Below are 21,635 nucleotides of genomic sequence, written 5' to 3'. Positions count from 1 at the left end.
AAGTGTGATATAGAGCAGTTCCAAGAGCTGCTCTAATTAAAGCGCTGCAGCATCTTGTGTACTAGTGTCCCCGTGCTTCAAAATGGTAGTGGAGGCACTTGAACTAGAGCTCATTTGAGCTAGAGCTCTAGTTCAGGTGGCCCTGCCGCCATTTTTAAGTGTGGGACTGCTAATACACAAGATGTGGGAGGCCACTGGAGCACGGTAATAACTGTGCTCCAGCAGACTCCATTAATTGAGTCTGCTCCAACACACTTTAATTCCAGAGCATCAGAGCAGTCCAGCAGCATGTCTATGGGGACCCTTATAGACTAACTTGTTTATAGAGCCATAACCTTTCTTAGGCTACAGTCTATTTTGTCAGTAGCTGTCCGATTAAAGGATCCATGGCTAAATGGAAAGCACGTTGTGTCAAACAATTACAAGGATGCTGGAAAGTCCACTGAGAATCGTCTTGTGGAGGAAACTGGGTGATTCACTTGGCCCAGTTTTGGCATTAAAAAGAGGGATGCAGAAGACTTTTGTTCCTCTCTCCCACCATCAGCACAAGAGAATTAAAAGTGAAGTTAAAAGCAGCATTAGCAAAATACATTTCATGTTTATAACTATTGCTGTCAGACTAAAAGAACCTCAAAATAAATGAAATTCTTGATTTTTTTTCCAGTACTGTTGCAGTGTTTTCGTAGAGACAAGATTTGTAAGGTGAGGCAATCTCTTTTCTTGGACCAACCATTCATCCTACTAGCAGTAGGGATAGCATTACTGTTGCCAAGTCTTGTGATACTTGATATTTTCTCTTAAAGCTTCAGATCTTAGAGTCACTTAGCTTTGCCAGAATCTTATCTGTCACTTAAAATAAAAACAATGTTTCTGGCCTTCATTTTTGTTGCGAAAAACCTTGAAAATGCGGGCCCTAAAATCTCCAACACCAGAAGGCAAATAACAGGAACACTATTTTTAAAATAAAATTCATGGTTTTTAAGCTGCTTTAATTATATGTTTATTATAAAATAGAGGTAAAACACTGTTTTCTGTAAAGCTAAGAAGGCCCAAATGTAAGTGATGTGAGATCACTGTACACTATCACCTACTTCCCATAAGGTGAATTTCAAAGCTCCCACTTGCTTCAGTGAGGATTGGGCCCTTAGTTTAGGTATTGATACAATAAGTCCTTTAGTACCTATAGGTCAACACACATATTATAGCTGGGCCTGGACCAGAATTTAATTGAACTGGCATTTTGTTCAAGAATACAATCTCAATGGCTTAAAGATTTTAAAAAAAAAATCTTATATAAACAGTGTAGTTATCTAAAAAAAAAAAAACAATCAGTGGAAAGCCAGGGAATTCAAGGGTGGGTAAAAGTAATTTAAACCAAATTTTTGTAAAATATAAAATATGTAGTCAAAGTACACTAAACCAGATGCTTTTGAGATTTAAATTAGGGAACAGAGCAGTGAAACTGCAATGAAAATGAAGTTTGCTTTAAGAAAGTAAATCCATATATAGAATGTAACTATCAGGAGTGCAGAAGGCAGTGTGCAGAGCAATTGAAACCCAACAAAGGTGTGTTTTAGAGTTTGATATACAAGTTGCAGCAGTGACTAATCATAGGTAATGAAACCTTAATAAATGAAGTTAAGTGACACTGGAGTCAGAAACAGCAATTTAATCCTCAGGGTGATCAAACAGCGTGCCATGGTCAGAGAAACTACATTTTGTTATGCAAAAGACTCATTTATCAGCACAGGGAAATTAGCATTACTGCTAAAAAGAGAAGTAAAACCAGAATGAGAAAGGGTGCTACAGAATTGAAATGGCTGGTGGAGCATGGAGTGAGGCTTAGAGGCTCGCTGCTTTTTGGCTAGAGTATATAGTGCTGGCAATTCTCCAAAGAAAACCAGTGGGGCACAGGAAATATGTTGGTGATGCTCTGTGCATCACTTTGAGTGAATACCAAACCAGTCTTAGTGACAACAGTGGGGTGCTGTCTGTTGCATATGGAATAAAAGTCAAAGTCCTGATTGCTTCAGATCATTAAAGATTCTCTGGGAATTTTTGCAATACACAGCAAAGTTTTCCAAATTCCACATTGCATGATAAACTCAACTTTTGGTTGAAAACAGGGTTCTGCTTGACTTCCTCTCTTCAGCTATATATTGTTAAACAGTTGCTATGTTCTTCCTTGATTTTTGTGTAATAGCCTCATAAAAATTCCTTTCCCCAGGCTCCAATGAAAATAAAATTTTCACTTTAATAGCCAGCAGGTAAAAATAAACATTTCACTGCAATCTAATGAATTAAGACTGTACTCTAAATGTGGACACAGAAAAGTTACTAAACTTGAGGTGTCATGTTAACATTTTTTTGAAGATAAGAAATGAAAATTGTTCATATTTTACATCTACCAAGTGTATAAATGCAGTAGACATGTATACATCTGCTTTCAGTGTGAAAAAAATAATGTGTTTATAGTGTCTCTAAGATAACTGACCCAATTTGCAATGATATGGAGTATTCTGTGGGTTAAATATAATTGTCAAACTATGCTATTCACAGATATAATTACTTATTGAAGCTAGTGCCAACAAAATAGTTACATGTTTCTTTCTATGCATGCATAATTCCTTTTAGCATTGATGAGCATTACATTAGGATAAAATATGCCATCATTTGTTAGAAAAACTGGAGTCTGGTTGCTAATAAGCTAGTTTTTCTTTTTAAGTATACCAAGTAGAAATTTGGTTTACATGTACTAATTTCCTTCTTTCTATTAATAAAGTCTTAAAAAATCAGTGTGGAATTGCTCTGAAGGAACAATGCGGGAGGCAGTCATAGTACTCAATCGATGCAGGTCACATTTATCTTCAATAGATAATCCTAAAGTTATAGAAGTTAGAAGTTGAACAGAGATATAAGCTCATTGTTTGCTTAGGAATGACTGTTCCTTTGAGTGTGCATTCATTATTTTGTCTAGTCTAGTTTTAATTGTGTCAAGAAACGGGTTCAGCCAGTTCTTCGGCAGATTTTTTACAGCATCTTGCATCTTGTTTTTTAGATTACTCAGCCTAAATTTTCCTTTTCCTCGATCTGAGTGCATTATTCCTGGGTATTATATTAAAAACAAGGAACAGAGATAAATTTACCCCACTCAGATTAGTTGCAGACCTTTATCAGGACCTCACCTTGTAACCACATAGCCAACATCTTTTACTTTTGCATCAATTTCTTTACTCTGGCAATTATGGTTAGTGTACAAGAATAACCTCCTGTTCCCAGGCTTCCTTAAGCGTTACTGTTTCCTTTTCCTGATCCTGATGTTCACCGTATATTTACTGTTGATATTATAGTAGTGTTTACATTGCATCCATTGCAAGTAAAATGAGAAATATCAGGTGGATGTAATAAATGAAGAATAGGGCAACAATGGGATGATTACTGTCATTTTACCTCCTTGGAAACTCCTTCCAGCTAAGTAAATTCTTCTGTAATTTATATTCTGAGCTTCTTCCTCATTTATAAGCAAAGGTCTTCTTCTCTAAATACTTCAGTTTAGGTGCTTTGTGGGTAAAATGTTTTAGCTTTGTCTTATGGCAGGAGTACTCATGCTTGGCAACACTCACTACCTCTTTGGAAGTGTGCCAGCCAGCTACTTTTCCTATATATATTTACATATTTTTATAACAATGTAAAACAGCCATCATATTTACTTCTATTTGCATCTTCCTTGATAAGAAACCTTCATGGTTGTAGAGCTGGTGGCACAATAGATAACTTTTGCAGTCAGTCAACTTTGTTCACAGTTTTCATTTCCCTCAGCATTCTCAGATACAGAATCCTGTAATTCAAGCAATAATGAATATTTTGGCCATAACCCTCTGCTCTCATCCATATTGTGCATTCACTGTCCTAGCAGATAAGCCACATTTGTACAGCTCCTACCACTTAACCACACATTCTTCACAACAGTAGACTGTTTGTTATTTGAGTTGACTATGTAAGATGCCGTTGATGATAGTTTGGTCCTTTGTGTGCTGGTTAATGAGGAAGGCAGGTTAAGGGACATCTTGTTGACTCCACAGATTACATTTGGCATTCTGAGCACACATTATATATCTATGACATGTACTATGGTGCCTTTTTCTCTCTCATATTCCCTCTAATATTTTTCCCTGTAAAAACACCCTATAATGTTGAGTACTATCTTATGCCATGATGAGCTACACAGAAATGAGAATACTTGTGTATTAAAGTGCAACTAAATTTGAGTAAGGGTTCCGGCATTTTATTTCTTTGTGCTTTAACTATCTTCATGACATGTAAAAAAGTGAAAAATAACCCCTTGTCTCCAGCAGTGAGTCCTTGCTCTCTCACCTCCCATTCACAGTGCTGCAGACACTTTTGCAGCTGCCTTTTGGTTAAATGTGAGGCTTTTGAGTGTCCACTAGCTGCAGGAGGAAACAGAAAGTGTTGTGAAACTGTTACAATTATGGACAGAAATATCTAAATTCAGAAAAGCAGCAGGCTTATGATGTGGCGTGAATAATGTTTTTTGAAATTTAATAGGGGTGCAGCCCACCCTGCCCTGCACAGATCTGGGGCATATGCCCTCCCCCCACACCCCTGTGCCCTGCTGGGGTGCATGCAGCAGTGAGATTTGCCTCCCCACAATTCCCGGACAAGCCACGACTCTGTCCCAGACCCTGCCCTGCCCCAGCAGGGCAGCATCTACCCAAGCCCCTGCTACACTCCCTCCCTATCTGCTGCGGCCTTGATCTGCTCCCTCACACCCCTTCCCTCTCCTCTCCCCTTCCACCATAACAGACTTAACAGCTGCACACAGCTTTCCAAGCTGCCAGGCTGTTCTCCTCACTGCCTACATGCTGCGCTGATGCTGCACATGTGCATAGGCATTTATCGGCCAAATTATCGGCCACATTCAGCCAATTTTCGATACAGTAAATTTTTTTTATATTGGTACTGATCTGATATTGGACCGATGTCTCAGTGCACCTCTAAATTGTAGATGAAATCCCACAAGAGCATTTCACAGAAGATTGGTTACAAGAAGCTTCCTGTTTCAAATATTGTTTGCTGTAAACTTATATATTTAATCATATAGGAAGCCTAGCCAAAACATAATTTTTAGGGCCTTATGACCTGGCAAGAATATAAAATGACAAGGATATGACTCTACATCAGGACAATTTATTCAAAATTATTGGCTTTCTGCAAAGAGCTGCAGGGGTGGCCCAATGAGGGAGAAAGTCATATGGAATAGTTCCCTCTCTCTTGTTTTTCTAATCAACTGGCGATTGGTCCATCTTCCTCTTTGTGATGGTATAACCTTTACTATGTATCTAAGCCAGAACTGGGTTAAGAGAGATCACCTGAGCTTAGCCTCAATGAGAAGACCATTTTTAAATGGGAAAGAGAGAATTTTTTCTGCCTAACACCCGCCCCCTTTCTGTTTAAGGACAGCATATTGTTTGGCAGCCATAATAACTGCAGCCATAAGAACTTCTATAATATCTAATGTTGTTTCTGAAGTTGGATACCCAGGGAGAAACCATGTTAGGGTATAACTGCATAGCCCAAAAATTCATGTTCTCTAGAGGGTCTGGAGGCTGCTCATTGCCTCTTGTAGGGCAACTAATCTTTTCTTCTCAACTCCTCTCAAAGATGCTTTGTGATAAAATTATACAGCTTAAAATGAAACAATATATTTTCCTGCACCCCTGCAAAAAGCCCAATAAGATAGCAAGATATAGTGTTGTATTTGTATATGAGTAGGGACAGGTTACATATCTCTCTTTAGTTCTTTTTTGGTTGATTTTTTTAAAATTCTTTTCTTAGTTAAATTGAGATAACTTGAATGCCAAACTCAAGCTGCTGTGCTATTTTGGATTTTACTCAAACTGGTCAAAGTGAATGGGAGAATCTCTCCTTCAGTTTATTTTAAAGCCCATTCCTTACATACAACCTATATACATAATCATCTTTATCTAAAGAAGAAAGCAATGCAGTGACTAAGTTAATGCAGTGGAAGACAGCTAGCACTTTTCCAATACCTTTGTAGGTAACTTGTAGCCATCTTCACTGCAAGGGCCTTTAAAGGGGTTAAAAACAAATCAACCTGAATATTGATTAGAATATAGTTAGTAAAACTTTGAAATGGAGCTGCATGCAGACTAAGAAATAACAGTAATTGAGAACATGCAATGCTGATACAGTTATGTTAATTTCATATGTTGACAGCTGAAATTTCCAGCAGAAAGCATGAAAATATTGCCCTGGTTTTTCTTTAATTTTAAGACTTTTATTGATTCTGTAACAATAACATATGGTACTATCAAACTGAGTAAATTAAACTACAGTAATTTTTCATACATCATGCTGAATCTGTGCTGGTTTTATTAAAAAAAAAGAATGTTCAAAGGGCCCTGAAATTATATATATTAATTTTACTTTATGTGTAAAGTGGCAGCCAAGTAACATGCATAAATGTTTGGCTTTTCCTCAGAAACTGCAAGGATTATTACTTAAGTGTCTGACTAGGCCATGTGAAATCAATTTAGGTTTCCATGTTGAACTGGTTTTTGGTGAACCAGACTGGTAGGATTTGTTTACTTGGGTAAATACTCCTCAAACCTGTGTTTTACTTCTCAGTTCATATAAACTCAGAAGTTCCACATGAACCTCAAGCAATTACCTGTGAATCAGGCTAGCTTTGTAACTTATAATGTACTTTGTGCTGCATGGGATCCAGAAAAAATAAAAAGAGCCTTTATTTGATGGCAGCAGCACAAAAAGAACATTTCCCAGTACTCCAGCTGCTAGAAATAGGCATGCTGCTTGCTCCACCATCAAAAATATGACAATGTTAGTATATAGCAGGAAAATGACTAGTAGAGTCTGTTGGCAGGGCAGTCCAGGGAAGGCCCATTCTATTCACTTTTAACCAGGTTACTACAAAGTGTTCATTTCCCTGGTCACCATGGTGTGAGAGTGCCTTTCTGAACAGAATTAAGCAGCATAACTCCATACCTGCCACATGTTGTTTATTCTCTAATCTTCTCTCCAGGGAGGGAAGCATATGTTAATAGTTGACTGGTTTGTGTGTTTAGGGTTTTTTTCTTTCTCTGTGTTTCCTTCATTTAAATATACCTTGTTGCTCCAATCATAAATTGAAGCTGCATAAAAGTTGACCCCAAAGTTTCAGTTTCTAGTGTAGGAAAAATAGCTTTTTTCCCTAACTGTAAGTATGTAAATACTCCTACAACCTTTGTTTCCAAGTAACGCAGGAGCATCACGCTTCTCTCTCAAACCAGAACTAGAGAAAATGGTAGTGAGTCATTATTTTATTTTGAAAATAATGGAAGGAAAGGATGGAACATGGTCTCCACCTTCTCCACATTTTATAGCTGGCTGGTTGGAACACTTTCCTAGTAAGTGAGAAACCTGGGTCCTAGACCCTGCTCAGACTGAGGGGTTTCAAATCTATATCTCTTGTCTTGCAGTAGAGTGCCCTAACCAGCGGACCATGCTAATCTTATTGGGTGACTCCCCACACTTCCTGATGAAGCTGTGACCGTGCAGCAAAGAATTCAGGTTTCTCTGGAACAGAGAGAAATTATGAGTGAACCAAAGAAATAACAAGACTGTGGTCTAGTGGTCAGTGCATGGGAGATCCCAACTGTTGTTTTGGCTTCCTAGCCTGTTTGTGTATTTTATCTAGTGACATTTTAAAGTAAAATGCAGAAGCAACGGCACCATTGCCATTTCCTTCCCCTCCTCTGGCCGTGTTTAAAAAGAAAGCAGCATCCATAACTATATTTTGTGAGAGGCCTTACCCTGTGATAGTTATACTCTAAGAATGCCCAGCAAATTGAACTCCCTCCCCTTCTCACCTGCAAGGATTTAGATGAAGGAACATCTAATTTTGGGATCCAAACAGGCCTATGCCACTGGGAAGTAGATGGACTCTCTAGATAAAATATACATCATAGTAAGTACTCTTGAGTACTGTTGGAACACTTGCTTCTATTGTGAGAAAGTAGTCAAGAGTGTCCCAGAAATGCAGCCCCCATTTCATGAGTTAGTACTTCAAGAATAAAAAACATGCACAAGCCACAAATTAACACCTCGGAGTGCTCTCTGTCCCAGGCAAAAGCAGCAGTGCCATTTGCTCTGAGCCCTAATTAGCTGTCTCATTCAAATAACAAAAATTCCAGCTAGCCAGTTTATAATGGGCTTCTTTAAAATAGGAAGTAAATAGCTTTGTATGTCAGCAGCACTGATGGGAGAACATATTGCATAAACTTCAGTGACACTAAGTAGCAATTGCTTAGGCATTCACTGTTTTAGTGTTCAACAAAGGTCCAAGAATTTTGTCTTGTTAACTTCCTTTAGCAGTAAACGATGTCTAAAATGATACTGTGTGTGCTTTAAAGAGTGAATTTAAGTAAGGTTATATGTAATGCAGTGGTTTGCGACCTGTGGTCTGCAGACTATGTCTAAGGGGTTTGCGAAAGATAATTATGATCAATCAAGAGTACGTGACTATCCACATTTATAATTCAGAGGGGTCTGCACCTCCATTCAAAGTTTTTTTAGGGGTCCACAAGTGAAAAAAAGTTGAAAATCACTGATATAGTGTAGGCATATGTGTACATAGAATGACATTTGCTATGCTGAATATTAAGTAGCCCTATTATTTTTACAAAGAAAGTGTCTGTGGATATTAATACAAAAAATGTTTGGACAGCTAAAGCAAAGCTGTAATTAACATCCATTATCTTTATTGGAAAAATGTTGGCTTCTTTAAAACATTTTAGTCCCTTGACTTTTATGAATGTCACCCTATGGAGGATAGATGAGAGTTTCGTTCATTGATTGTCACCCCCATGTGAGGAGTTGAAGTGGGAACAATCTAGATCAGATGGTATCATCAGCTGGTAGTTTCATAATGAAACTTACATATCCTGTATGTTGGGTTGTTGAGATTGTTATGCTTTTGGGGGGAGAGAGGGCTAATGTTATCGATAGCAGTTGACATATTCCTTTGATGAAGTTATAAATAAAAATATATATGACAAAGCAAAGCCAGCTACACAAGGGAGGGAAGGAAAGAATATCCTAAACATAATATAGCACAATACCCCAAACCTGAGATTTGATTATGAACTAGTAAAATCAGGAACTGGCAGATCTGATATTCCTTTCAGATAACTTCCAGCACCAGTCTAAATAGTATCCTTGCCTACTGTGATTTTCACATTGGAGTTCAAAAATAATATTTGCCTTCCATACTTCTCATACTTTACAAGTATAGAAAGGCACTTGGAGGTATATGTAGCTTGAAATCTATAGTCAAACTACTTAAATGATTCCCTGTTGCCCTGTTCATCACTCCATCAGTTTTAGTCCCCTGGGGTGGGTTTGATTTTCATCTTTTTAATCAGTGATTTAAGGTGGAAGAAGCCAGATTCTTTCATGGAACCTCCTTTATTAGGAGGTCTCAGAGTATTGTTGGTTGCCCTGTTTATTTCAGTTGACCTACTTCATGGGGGTGGGGGGGTTCTCCCCTTCTACAGTTGTATATATTTGTATATTTCTTATACGTTTGTATTAGCTGTAGTTTAGTTTAGTTTCCCTCATTCCTCTGACAAATCAGGACCTCAGTTTTTGTCAGCATGGAATGTGTTTGATGCTGTCTAGCTTTCTCTATGTTCCTACACTTCTATTATTTTATATCGCTGATTATTTGACTTTCTCTTAATTTTTAATGGTTTGTGTTTAGTTTACTTTAATGGCAATACATACAGGGATTTGATGCCTTCTGATAAGCATCTTACAACCAGATCAAATAAATTTATGAGCAGAAGTTATTCTTGGAAACTTATTAGCACTAATGGAACTAAAATCCCCTGAGGGTGATTGGTTCAATGAGTATCTTCTCCAATTTCAAAGATTTGTTCTAGGTAAAACAATTGTCCTTTTAGAGACTTGTTTTCAAGAAATTAAATCTTGCTCATCAACACTTTAGAATGATAATAGTAAAGCATATTCTTTAATCTGACCCAAGCCTCTTTGTAACAAGTGAAAAATCTATAGTATACATATATTTTACTTATACATTTTTTGTATACTTCAACCAATTATAAACTAAAACAATTACATAAATAGCAAGATGCATGTGCTTTATATGGTTTAAACCCCAAATAAAATGAAAATTTACCATATTTTTCTTATTTACCGTAAAGGCCCTTTATTTTATCCTAAGGTGTTTTGGTTTTTTTCATGCTGCATGTCATTTTCTGTAGTATAGTTGCATATTAATAGTAGTAAAGAATGTAACCAAAATGTAACCAGCTAAAGTGGGTAGCAGATATACTGTTGAAATATTCCAGTGCTGTAAAGCTCATAAGGAAATCAGCTTTTATACGTTTATTATCCAAAATGTGTCAGCTAAGTGCATTATATCAGGGTGACTTCACATATTCACTGTTAGGGATGTTGCATATATCATTGCACTGTCCAAAGAGTCCATTTGCTTTTCAACCTTTTAGTCTCAAGGCACCCCTTGGCAGGGATGGATTAACCCTGTAGTGGGCCCTAAGCAAACAAACTCATAGGCCCCCAGCTAAAGAAAAAAAATGTATATTACTTTTTTGACTCAATAATTATAATATATAAAATAAGGACAACTGGGCCCCTTCTTCACTTAGGGCCCTGCACATGTGTCTAGTTTGCCTATGCATTGATCTGCCCCTTGGTAGGCTGAGGGCATCCCTCAGAAAATGCAAGAGCTTTATTTTGGAGACCATAAAGCAGGCCTGGAACAGGTAAAAGCCTGGAGGTCTGAAGTTCTGTGAAAGGCACTAGAATGCATCAGAACATCTGTTCAAAAGCATCCTGAGATAGATGCAGTCAGTACAAACTGTTACTGTAGATAAAAGCATGGTTATGACGAAACCTGAAACAATACCTTGTGTAGGGTATGATCTACTTAAATAGGAAAGCACGATAGAACCAAAACTAGGTACTGTACTATGCTGGGGCAGATCCAGAGGGCACAGTGGTGCAGTTGTACTCCCTCTTTGATTCCTGCTCCACCCAAACTTTAAAACCAACTGCCTGGGAAGGGCACCAGCATTTCTGTTCAGACAGTGTTGAATGAATCAATTGACTTCATGGCTCATTATCCCTGATTCTTGCCCATCTTTCTCCCCTCCACAGGTGTTAACAATTCTCTATGCTTTTTAAGGTCTTGATGTTCCGCTATTCAATCTAGCCTTCTTCATTTTTGCTGTCTGTTAGCCATTCCTATTTTAGTTCATAGTCCTGCAGGCTGTTGTTAGGTCAAACTAAAAACTTCAATGTGGGTGTAGTAATATTAACTCAGGTAAAAAAAAAAAAATGACTGACAGCAAAGTATCAGAGATACTGTACTGTCAAAATGCTTGAAAATACTAAATTTTGCTTTACGAATCTGAAAAAAAAATGAACATTTAACTGTAATGACTATAGAACCATTGAAACAATCTTTTTTGACTATTTGGACTATTTTTGCTTAATTTGTTGTATGTTTTAACCTTAATATATAATCTAGCAAATTAGTACACTTTCCAATAAGTTATATTTATTTTTCCTTTGATCTAAACTGAATAATATAGTGCTAAGCCCTTGACATATTAGTAAGCTTGTAGGTTCTCTTTAACTGGAGAAAAATGTGATGTATAATACATCACACCATTTCCACTCCCTCCTTTCAAAACTGTAGATCCACCCATGGTACAATAGACATAAAGACTAATTATAATAAGCAGCTAGTCATATACAATGATACATACTTGATGTAAGAACTTCTAACGTATAAAAAGAGTAGAGTAGACCTGCACTTTAGGTTTGTGTTTAACCCTGCACTATCCATGTTGGCCAGTCTGATCATCTGGTTTATAGTATGAATAAAAGGTACACTAAGTTTTTAAACCACTGAAGCTGCTGTGTGCTTATTTAAACCATGTTGCAGTGAGACAAGGCCAGTTGTGGGAAGCAATGACAGTTTTTACTTGTTTGTTTGTTTTTTTGACTACTGAAAAATAGAGTAGCTCTGTTGCAAAGAACTCAGAGAGGCCATAACAGATCTGAATATCCTGACACTGTGGCTTCCTATTTGCAGTCTCTGGGCTTATCTTGTGAATCATAGGTAGGTGTTTACATGCCCCAAAGTGGTAATATTGCATGGTACCCTGCAGCACCTTTAAAAGGATCTCATGGAACTCCAGGCTACTGTAGCACTGTGGCTGAGAATCACTGGATTAAGGGTAAACCCCCATGTTCTTCTTCAGGTGTAGACAGAATCAGCTGTGCAAATAGTTACTTTGTATGAAATTGTTTGTTGTTGCTTTATGTTTCTCCTTTTATCCTACCCTGAAATCTGCTGCACATTCTAACTGTGGCTCTTTTTTCATTTATTTTCATTATAACTTTCTCTCATACTTAATGCCAGAAAACCTGCATTTTTAGAATTTTAAGAACAGAAATGGCCAGGCTACAGGAAGTTCAGAAGTACCAGAAATATGTCAGCACTGGTTGTGACCAAAAATGGCAGGAAAGTTTAAAGAGAAGAGTGTCATTCATAAACCACAAGCCTTTTGTTTCAGACTATGCAGGGTAATAAATACTGTGATATGTGGAGCTGTACTTTATGGGGCTGTATGAGCCCATGCATTTCAAGTATACCACCTTTCTTGGGACAAGGTTTTTGCCGGGGGAAGATAAGAAGATTTACATAACCATTAATCTACTGGCTTCGCTCCAATCGCCCATGTCTATGCTGAATCCTGTTGTGCTTGGCCTGCAGATGTTTCTCCACAGCTTCCCTAGAATCTTTCTTCTTTGACTGTGAAACCACACTGGTTCTGCTTCAAAGGACCTCACCAGCACAGAAGCAGAATTTGCGACACTAACTTGCAGCTGCTTCATTTCACAGCCAGTTTCTGCGTACTTAACACGACACCCTCTCATTAGTGGGGCTGAAGTTTGTAAATTAATGTATGAAATAATTTTTTTTCAGTGAGCAAAAAATCTCTCAGATACGCAGCATGGAGAGAATCAGCCCTACTCCATTTCTCAATATTTCACATTGGCCTGAAAATGAGTATTATAAAAATTAGCTAATAGTACAGGGGTGGCCACAAGTGGCAGAGACACCACAAGTGGCATAGGAGCCACAAGCGGCGTAGGCACTTTGTGTGCTCCATGTGGCTGATTGGGGAAGGGGCGGGCAGGCAGTACAGTGGCAAACAACAGGGACCAGAAAAGAGAGCAGGAGGTTGGTCAGGGAGCAGAAAGAGCAGCAGGTTGGATAGGAGAAGGGGATCAGAGTGGCACTTAGGGACAATGTGGGGTTTATTTGTGACATGCCTTCTAAAAAGGTTGGCCCCTACTTCAGTTGGAAATATATTCTTTGAAAAGTCTAAGAAATCAAAATAGGAACTTAATGCAAGTGACTCCTGAAACCAGAGCTGTTCCAATAATATAAAAAGACATGTTTGGTCAGGTGCAATACTAAGTCTTTGTTCCATCCCAGTGGGACAAATGTAGAAGTGTCCTTTTATCCCTGTGACATTAAATAGTTTTCTGTAGATGTTGCAGCCCAGGGTGTTCCAGAGATGGTATTTTTTAACCTGGGCTGCTGCAAGCCCCGGCATAGCGGGGGCCTGAAGTAATGTAATAGGTTCATCTACCTTATCCTGTGATATCCAGTTGTTATTTATAAATAAGATACAGCCTCCCTGTACCTCCTGTTTTTTACCTGCCACAACTTTGATATTGTTTGTTGTTAAGGAAGTGGAGAATCTTCAGACCAGTAACAGCCTAACAAATAGCCTTGAGCATCTGGTCAGGCTAGTCCCCCTACCCAAGGGTTTTATTCACCCTCACCGATACAGTGCTCCCTTTTTAAGGGCTTGCTCTCACAGGTTTCTGAGGGCTTATCGGGGCTTCAGCCTAGGCCCCCTTTTTTCTCTCTGGCTGCACCCTGCCTTGTTCCACCAATTAAGACTTTAGCTTCTAGGGTACAGGCCTGGGCTTGATGGCAACCCATCCCCTTGGGACTCTGTCTCAGCATGCTACTTTCTGCCTCTCAGCTTGGGAATGTCTCCTGGCCCCTATAGCAGGGGGCACAACCCTTCACCCCTGTTTGTGGCCTCTTCTTCCCCTGTAGCTGTGATTTGGTCAACCAGTCACAAATCCAAACTGAACAAAAAACACAAGCCATCTGCTTCAGAAGAAAAGAAGTAGGGTCTCAAACAGGTTTATCTCAAATCGGTTTCTGCCATTTTGAAACTGGTTATGTGCACTGAACTTATGTTCTGTTATAGGTTTAAACCATTTTCTGATCACTTAAACCAATTTATGTGTAACTTTTGTCCCTCACCTTTGTGGCTCCAGGCTGGGCTTAAATCCCCCAGTCTAATCTCCTTCTGGCCATATGACTGGGTCTGCTGCGCCCAGTGACCAGGTGCAGCCAGTTGCTCATTAGCTAGTTGCATGGTCCTTACAAAACCTGGTCTACCTGCCCTGCTAGTATTAACTGCTTACCTTTTCAGGCTTCACTAGTAACAGGGGCAGGAGGTTCCCTGTTACAGTGACAAAATGATAAATGGTTTGCAAGGCAAGCTGTATGAGGAGAGGTTGAAGGAAATAGGTTCAATTTATGGAAAACAAGCTTAAGAGGGGACATGATAGCAGTCTTCAAATATCTGAAGGGCTGCCTTGAAAGAGAGAGAGAATGCTTTTTCTTTCTAGCTGCATGAAGTTGGATGTGGACCAGTAACTTGAAGTTGCAGCAGATAAGCTTAGACTGGAGATCAGGAACAACTTCATAGTTAGAACAGTGACGCACTGGAATAGACTATATAGCAGGGGTGGGCAATTATTTTGGGTGGAAGGCCGCTTACTCAGTTTTGGCAAGCTGTTGAGGTCAGCATGAGTAGCCCCCCCCTCCCCCCCGACAGGTATAGCACAGATAGCTATAGACCAGTATAGCACAGATATAAATATAGCCCCCTGGTCACCATCTTGGGATCATTGTCCCAGGGCCGGCACCAGTGGGACCCAGATGGGGTGCAGGCTGTCAGGGGTCTGTGGAGCCAGGCCAGGCTGCACCAGCAGGGAGAAGGGGGAGCTGGCTCAGCTCCATAGAGCCCCTGCTGGCAGGGACCCCTGTACCCCTGCAGCCTTGCTCTGGGCTCTGCCAGCGCTGGCCCTGTGACACGGGTGCAGGCCCTGTGCTCCCATGCCCGCTCACTCCCAGCACCCCCCAGCCCCATGGTACAGGAGGGGGGGCTGCGAGTGGCTGCAGTGCAGGGCACCGGCCATGGGGCGGGTGAGGAGTTACTTTTCTCTGGGCTCAGCTTCTCCCCAGGCTCTTCCCCTGCCCCCCACCCCCCCTTACCTGAGGTTCCCACACCGCATGGGTCCCAGGCCAGAAGCCCCTGCGGGGGCTTCCAGCTGGGGGGGCAGGGCTGAGGGGGCCCTGCTGTTGCGGGAGCCTACCAGGCTTCCTCTGGGTCCTACTGTCCCTGGTTCCTGTCATTTTTGACAGGAACCAAAGATAGATTAATATCAATTTTCTAAAATTTTTAGGGGCCCCACAGGCCAGATAGAATGGCCTTGCAGACCACATCCAGTCCATGGACCATATTTTGCCCGCCGCTGCTATATAGGGAAGTTGTGGTGTCTCCATCACGGGACATCTTCAGGAAGAGGTTAGATAAGCATTGGTCAGGGATGATCTAGATTCTATATCTGTGCTATACTATGGATATTGTTCATGCTTCTGGCCTTTGCTGGTTGCTTCACAGGGCTGGGAAGACATTTTTTTCTTTCCTGTTGCTATCTGTGCCAGAGGCATTTTTTGCCTTCCTCTGGTTGCAGCCAAGACTGTGGTGTGCTAGTGCTCCTGTTGGGACTAAAACCCAGAAGTTCTTGGCTAAAACCCAGAAGAATCTTGCCCCTTTGCTTAAGGTCAGACTTATTACTACAGTTGGGGTCAGGAAGGAATTTTACTCTGTCAGGTCAGGTTGGTATAGACTATGAGGGGTTTTGCCTTCCTGCGTGGACTGGGGTGTGGCCATCTTCCTTGAATCTCTGAAACATGTTTTAACAATTCTTGCAGCAGTAGGACACTGGCCACCATTGCTTTACCTGTGGCAAGTTAGGGCATTATGCTTTGTGGTTGCATGACAGGGTTGCCCATGTAGTTTTAGTAATACGTTAGACAAGGTTTTGCTTGGGATGATTTGAATAGGGATGATCCTACCTCAGGCAGGGGGTGGACTAGATGACCTCCAGAGGGTCTCTTCCAGCCCTGCTTTCCTAAGATTCCATAATGATTTCTATATCAGCATAATACTGTTGACTTCAGTGAAGCTGTACTTGTCTATAATAATTAAGGATCTGGTCTATTACGTTTTCTGTCAAGAAAACAATGGCTGCCTGCATACTGAAATACTGTATTGAGTTAAATACTGTTAATGAACTGATTAAACAACAGGAACAAATTTCAGTGCTCAGTTACACCGATGCAACCCCTGTTGACACTAATACAAGTGTGCCTAAGGGCAGGTTTTGGCAGGTAGGAGGCTGGGGAGGATTAAGGAAAGAAGAATTACATTGGCCTCCAGCTTTTTATGCCATTTAAGCCATTAGCAGATTACATACTCTAGAAAAGTTTGGGAGCTGCTGTGTGTTGTGTCAGAGCATGGAGCAGAATGCTGTCATGCCTCAGAATTTGGAATTGTTAAAAATGGTAAAAATCAAGTACAGAAATGAACGGTAGATCTAGGCTTTGTAGTTTCCTTCCCCAGAAATGGGGGGAGAGAAGGGAAGGTAATAGGATTCCTGAGTTAATGGTTTATAAAGCCCTTGTCAAGCCTTTTTGTGAAGTATGATATATAGACATAGGAGACTAATTTTTTTATTAAAATAAAGACATGAACTGAAGACAAATATCCAGTCTTTATTATTAGATGTACTCTTGGGAGATATCGAATTTTGTTCTCTGCTCCATTTTTCCTTGTACTGTGCTTTCATATTCTCACAATGTAAATTAAGTTGAAATAATTGAAACATATTTGTTGAACTAGACACTAATTATAGCATCATTAAAATGTTAAAGATTTTCATACGGAAAAAGAATCTGGAAGGGAGATATGTTTGTGTGTGTGTGTGTGTGTGTGTGTGTGTATACACACAAACTTTTAACAATCAGTATGCTGAGATGGATTCTCCATTTGTGCACCAGTTTTATGTCAGTGCAACCCACTGAAATCTGTAGACTTGCACCAGCATAGCACTGGACAGGAGAATGAGACCACTGCCTCTTTTTTCTTTTTATTCTCATTTACAGAATGGGAAAAAAATTATTAGCTGGCAGCTCGAGATATGTTAAAATGGTACCGGCGCAAGTAAAAGCATCTTAGTTCCTGAGAGTCAGGACAAGGAAATAGGCTGATGGATTGTTAGATGAAATGGGCTACTGGTCGGAGGAACAGGTAGCTAGTGTAGTTGCAAAGAAAACTCCTTTGCCGCAGTGTGGGGCGTGAGAAGAGGCTGAGATTAACCTACATCAGGGATTGCATGTAAATACTTTCATGTTCACAGTCCCTGAAAATACATGTGTGTGTGGAACAATACCTGTCCCATATGTCAGGATATACTGTTGTCAATAAAAATAACTGTTCTCATTTTCTTGAAAGACTGAGGGTTTTTTACAATGATCTTAACACAAGAACAAATGGGAACAGTGAATAAATTAGGTTGGGAATTTGGAGGAGGTTTGTAACCTTCAAGGGAGCAGTGTTCTGGAACAGCCTTCCAGTAGCAGTAGTGGGTCCTGGGAAGCCTTATCTGCTTTTAAGACAAAACTTGTGAATTGAATTGTATGGCACGTTTGCCAGGGATAGCAAGAAACTAGGCTTGCCACAGGAGATCCCTTCTGCATTAAGCCCACACATGTGAAATATAATTAGCAAAGCACAGTCTTGAGCTTGATGCAGATGTTTTGTAAGAGACTAGAAACAAGTCATATGCATGGACATAATCATAAGGAGTACTTAGCAGTACCAGTAGGCAGCAATAGTGGAGGAGAACTATTTGGTATGACCCAAAGTATGTTGTATACTAGATGGTATATTATAGTTTTTTTAATATAAATTTGAAATAAATGGTCTAGTCTGAAATAAATAAGATAATAATGAGTAAGAACAAATGCAAAGTACAGCACTTAAGAAAAGCACAATGAAAAACATAAATACAAAATGGGTAACATAGCCAGGCTGAAGAAAGTACTGCAAAGGGTACTGAAAAAAAGAACCTGGGAGTTAAATTGGATCACATAGAGCACATCTACATGTGCACCTCATGGCACAGTTATTACTGCGCCATCATTTAGGACTTGCTTTAGGAAGTTCTAAATGATGGCGTAGTAACAACTGTCTACATGTGAGACATACTGCGCCATCCTGGTGGCTCATGGTTATGTTTAGCAGCTATGTCACCATAGTGGTGCACTATCGCGAGGTAGTTCATCTCTACAGCGTCATAGCATCAGTGTCATGGTTTGTGCCAACTAGTGTTACATCACCGTAGTGACAAGCTATGTCGCCGTAGCATAACGTGTAGATGCACCCATAGTGAATGAGTCACTAGCGTAATATTGTCACAATTAAAAGCATACTGAGGTGTACTTGCAGGAAGATTGTATTCAAGTCGCTGGAAGTGATTCTTCTATCATATTCAGCATTGGTGAATCCTCACCTAGAGTGTTGTGTCCAGTTTTGGGCACCACGCTTCAAGAAAGATGTAGAAAAATTGGGAAAAAGTCTAGAGGAGAGCAATAAAATGTGATTATGGGTCCAGAAAGTGTAACATATGAGAAGGGTTGAAAGAAATATGTAGCCTAGAAAAAAGAAGCCTGAGTTAGGGATTTGGTAGCAAAAGGATTGAAGGGGACAATTAATTGTAATTTATTCATAAAGAACTAGACAAAAAGTAATAGGTTTAAATTTTAAAAATGGGAAACTTAGGTTGGATATTAAGAACATTCTAGCTACAAGGGTAGTTAAGCACTGGAACACATTACCTGGAGAGGTTGCACAATTCCCTTCACTGGAAGATTTTAAATACAGGCTAGATAAACATTTGCTTTAATGGTTTGGACTAGATGCCCTCCTGAGATCCTTTTGAGTCATACTTTCTGTGATTCTATTTTTATATTTATTTTCTCATTCGCAGTCTCAGATTGGGTCAGCAATAGCATTTTCTTTTCTACTAAGGCAAACCTATGTTTATAAGACCAAGACATAGGGGAAAAATAAGATACAAGAGAGAAACCATAGGAAACTAAGAGTGCAAGCAGAATACAGAGAAACGCCTTTAGATTGTCATAACAGTGATAATGTTGTATGGCCTTGAGAGGAGACCACAGCTGGAAAATTGGCACAACCATATTTTTTGTCGGCGTGATAAAACTAAATCTGAAATCTCACCTGCTTGTGAATGGTCAGGAATCTTTCCTATTTCCAAATGACATTTGGAATTTTTAGAAGTGCCCGAGTGATTTAGGAACATAAGTTTCACCAGAATTCTATCCCACCTGCTTTTCTTGTCCAGAAAATAGTAATCTTGTGTTCTAGTGATTTCTGTAGTTAATTACTGTTTCTTAGAAGTATTGTGACAAAACAGTTAGCACCCTGTTGTATTCCCATGGAAGGCAAAGTCTCTTTTTGCCTTAAATTAGACAGGTTATCTTTTGTCTTTGTCTTAACAAGGCAAATGGGGTTAGCACATGATGGAGAAAATAGTATTACAATGAAGAATTTGATTTTAGTTTCAGTCTTTGAATGAGTATAAGAAGCATAAAGGAGGCTACATCCTTTAGACCTTGCAGGGGTCGTTCATTTGACCCCAGCATTCTTTCCTGCCCATGGCAGGGGGTCGGACTTCATGATCTGGTCAGTTTCCTTCCAACCCTACCAGCTATGAAACTATGAAATTGTAAAATGGGATTTTAAACCAATTTTCCTACCACCTTGACAGTACCTCTTTGCTACTGCAGTACACATGATTTAATTCTTTAGTCCCTATTTATTTTCTTTCAACTGACGCTTATTTTTTCTTCCTTTCAGATACCAAACACTAGTGGTTAATCAGGAGAAGAAAACATGACCAACAACCCAGCAAACATCGCTAACCACCTGCCATACTTTTTTGGCAATATTACACGTGAAGAAGCAGAAGAATACCTGATGCATGAACGGCTGAGTGAGGGACTGTATCTTCTGCGCCAAAGTCGAAACTATCTTGGTGGTTTTGCTTTGTCCTTGGTACATGAAAGGAGGGTTCATCATTACACAATTGAGAGGGAATTGAGTGGCTCATATGCCATTGCAGGAGGGAAGTCCCATGCAAGTCCTGCTGAACTCATTCACTATCATGCAGAAGAAGAGGATGGCTTGGTCTGTCTACTTAGAAAACCTTGCAACCGGCCACCAGGTGTTGAGCCCAAAACTGGACCATTTGAAGATCTAAAAGAGAACCTCATCAGAGAATATGTTAAACAAACTTGGAACCTGCAGGTAAATACAGACCTGTGTTTGTAATTAAGAATCTTCTCTCTGAATCAGTTATTATGTTGTATGACTTCCAGCTGTTGCTTGCTATTGCTATGTGGTAGTGTTGTTTGTGATAATCCTTATGTAATTGCTTGTGTTTCATGAGCCATTATTTTTAATAGGTTTTAATAAACTGGACATAAATGTATTTCTTCTAGAACTTTCACAAGGTTTATAATTATTTTAAAATGCCACCAGGCCAAATCCCTTACTAGATTAGGCTATGTTATATCACACCTCTCCACATCAATATGACTTAAAAACATACCAAACAAGGAGTACAGGTAGCAGTTAAACATACAAAGTGTGTATGCACGTGAGTGCACTGGTGCATGTGCACACCGTTTTTTGTTTAAAGTCCGTTTCTGGTCTTCTTTGTTTGCCTGGTGTTTAGTTAGATTATATACAACTTGTAACTTTGCTTCCTACACGCCTGTGAAGCATTTATCACACTCTTTTGTCCCATATAAGTTATATAGTGGGAGGGCACAGTCATGGGAAAAACTGGATAGGATAGGATGGCTTAGGGTCAGGGCTTCTGGAACTGAAGGCTAATTCAGAGCATCTTTGGCTGCCTTGACTGCATTCCATCCACCATTACCATTTCCTAAGCTATCCAAGCTCCTTATATGCTGTTTTGCCACCTTATTGACAGGTTCCTAAAAAATTCAAATACTTAACATACATAGCCAGCAAAAACAAAGAAACTCAGAGGTTGTTCTTGAGTCATGCTATACTTGCAAATGTACCTGATTTGTAAGTGTTGTAACTTGTGATTGATATGGACACCTTCTAGAGAAGTGATACTGTTATTTTTTTAATGGTTTCCAAAAAAGAGTTTTTTTCTTTATGATATAGTCCCTAAATTGTCATCAAGAGTCTGGTATGTAAGTGAGCTCACTACTGTTGCTCTGTGGGCTTATATGACTCAGAATTGCAATGCACATA

The 21,635-nt window shown here is 39.6% G+C and overlaps 1 protein-coding gene across 4 annotated transcripts in view; it reads left to right on the top strand.

The window, feature by feature from the left end:
* The window catches only part of SYK (spleen associated tyrosine kinase), a 94,852-nt gene that overhangs the window by 17,295 nt on the left and 55,922 nt on the right, over nucleotides 1–21,635 (top strand). For 3 of the 4 annotated variants that reach the window (XM_019517300.1, XM_019517297.1, XM_019517298.1), the window contains exon 2: nucleotides 20,202–20,651. In XM_019517300.1, coding sequence (XP_019372845.1) covers nucleotides 20,238–20,651 — 414 coding nt within the window. In that variant the 5' untranslated portion in view covers nucleotides 20,202–20,237. Of the gene's footprint in view, nucleotides 1–679; nucleotides 703–20,201; nucleotides 20,652–21,635 lie in introns of those variants that run through there. The other variant, XM_019517299.1, reaches the window with a different exon arrangement.

This window comes from Gavialis gangeticus, unplaced genomic scaffold (genome assembly GCF_001723915.1).
Source record: "Gavialis gangeticus isolate Ggan-Ray unplaced genomic scaffold, GavGan_comp1, whole genome shotgun sequence".
NCBI classification, from domain to species: domain Eukaryota; kingdom Metazoa; phylum Chordata; order Crocodylia; family Gavialidae; genus Gavialis; species Gavialis gangeticus.
Note: the sequence above shows the minus strand (reverse complement) of the source record. Positions and strands in the feature narration are given on the sequence as shown.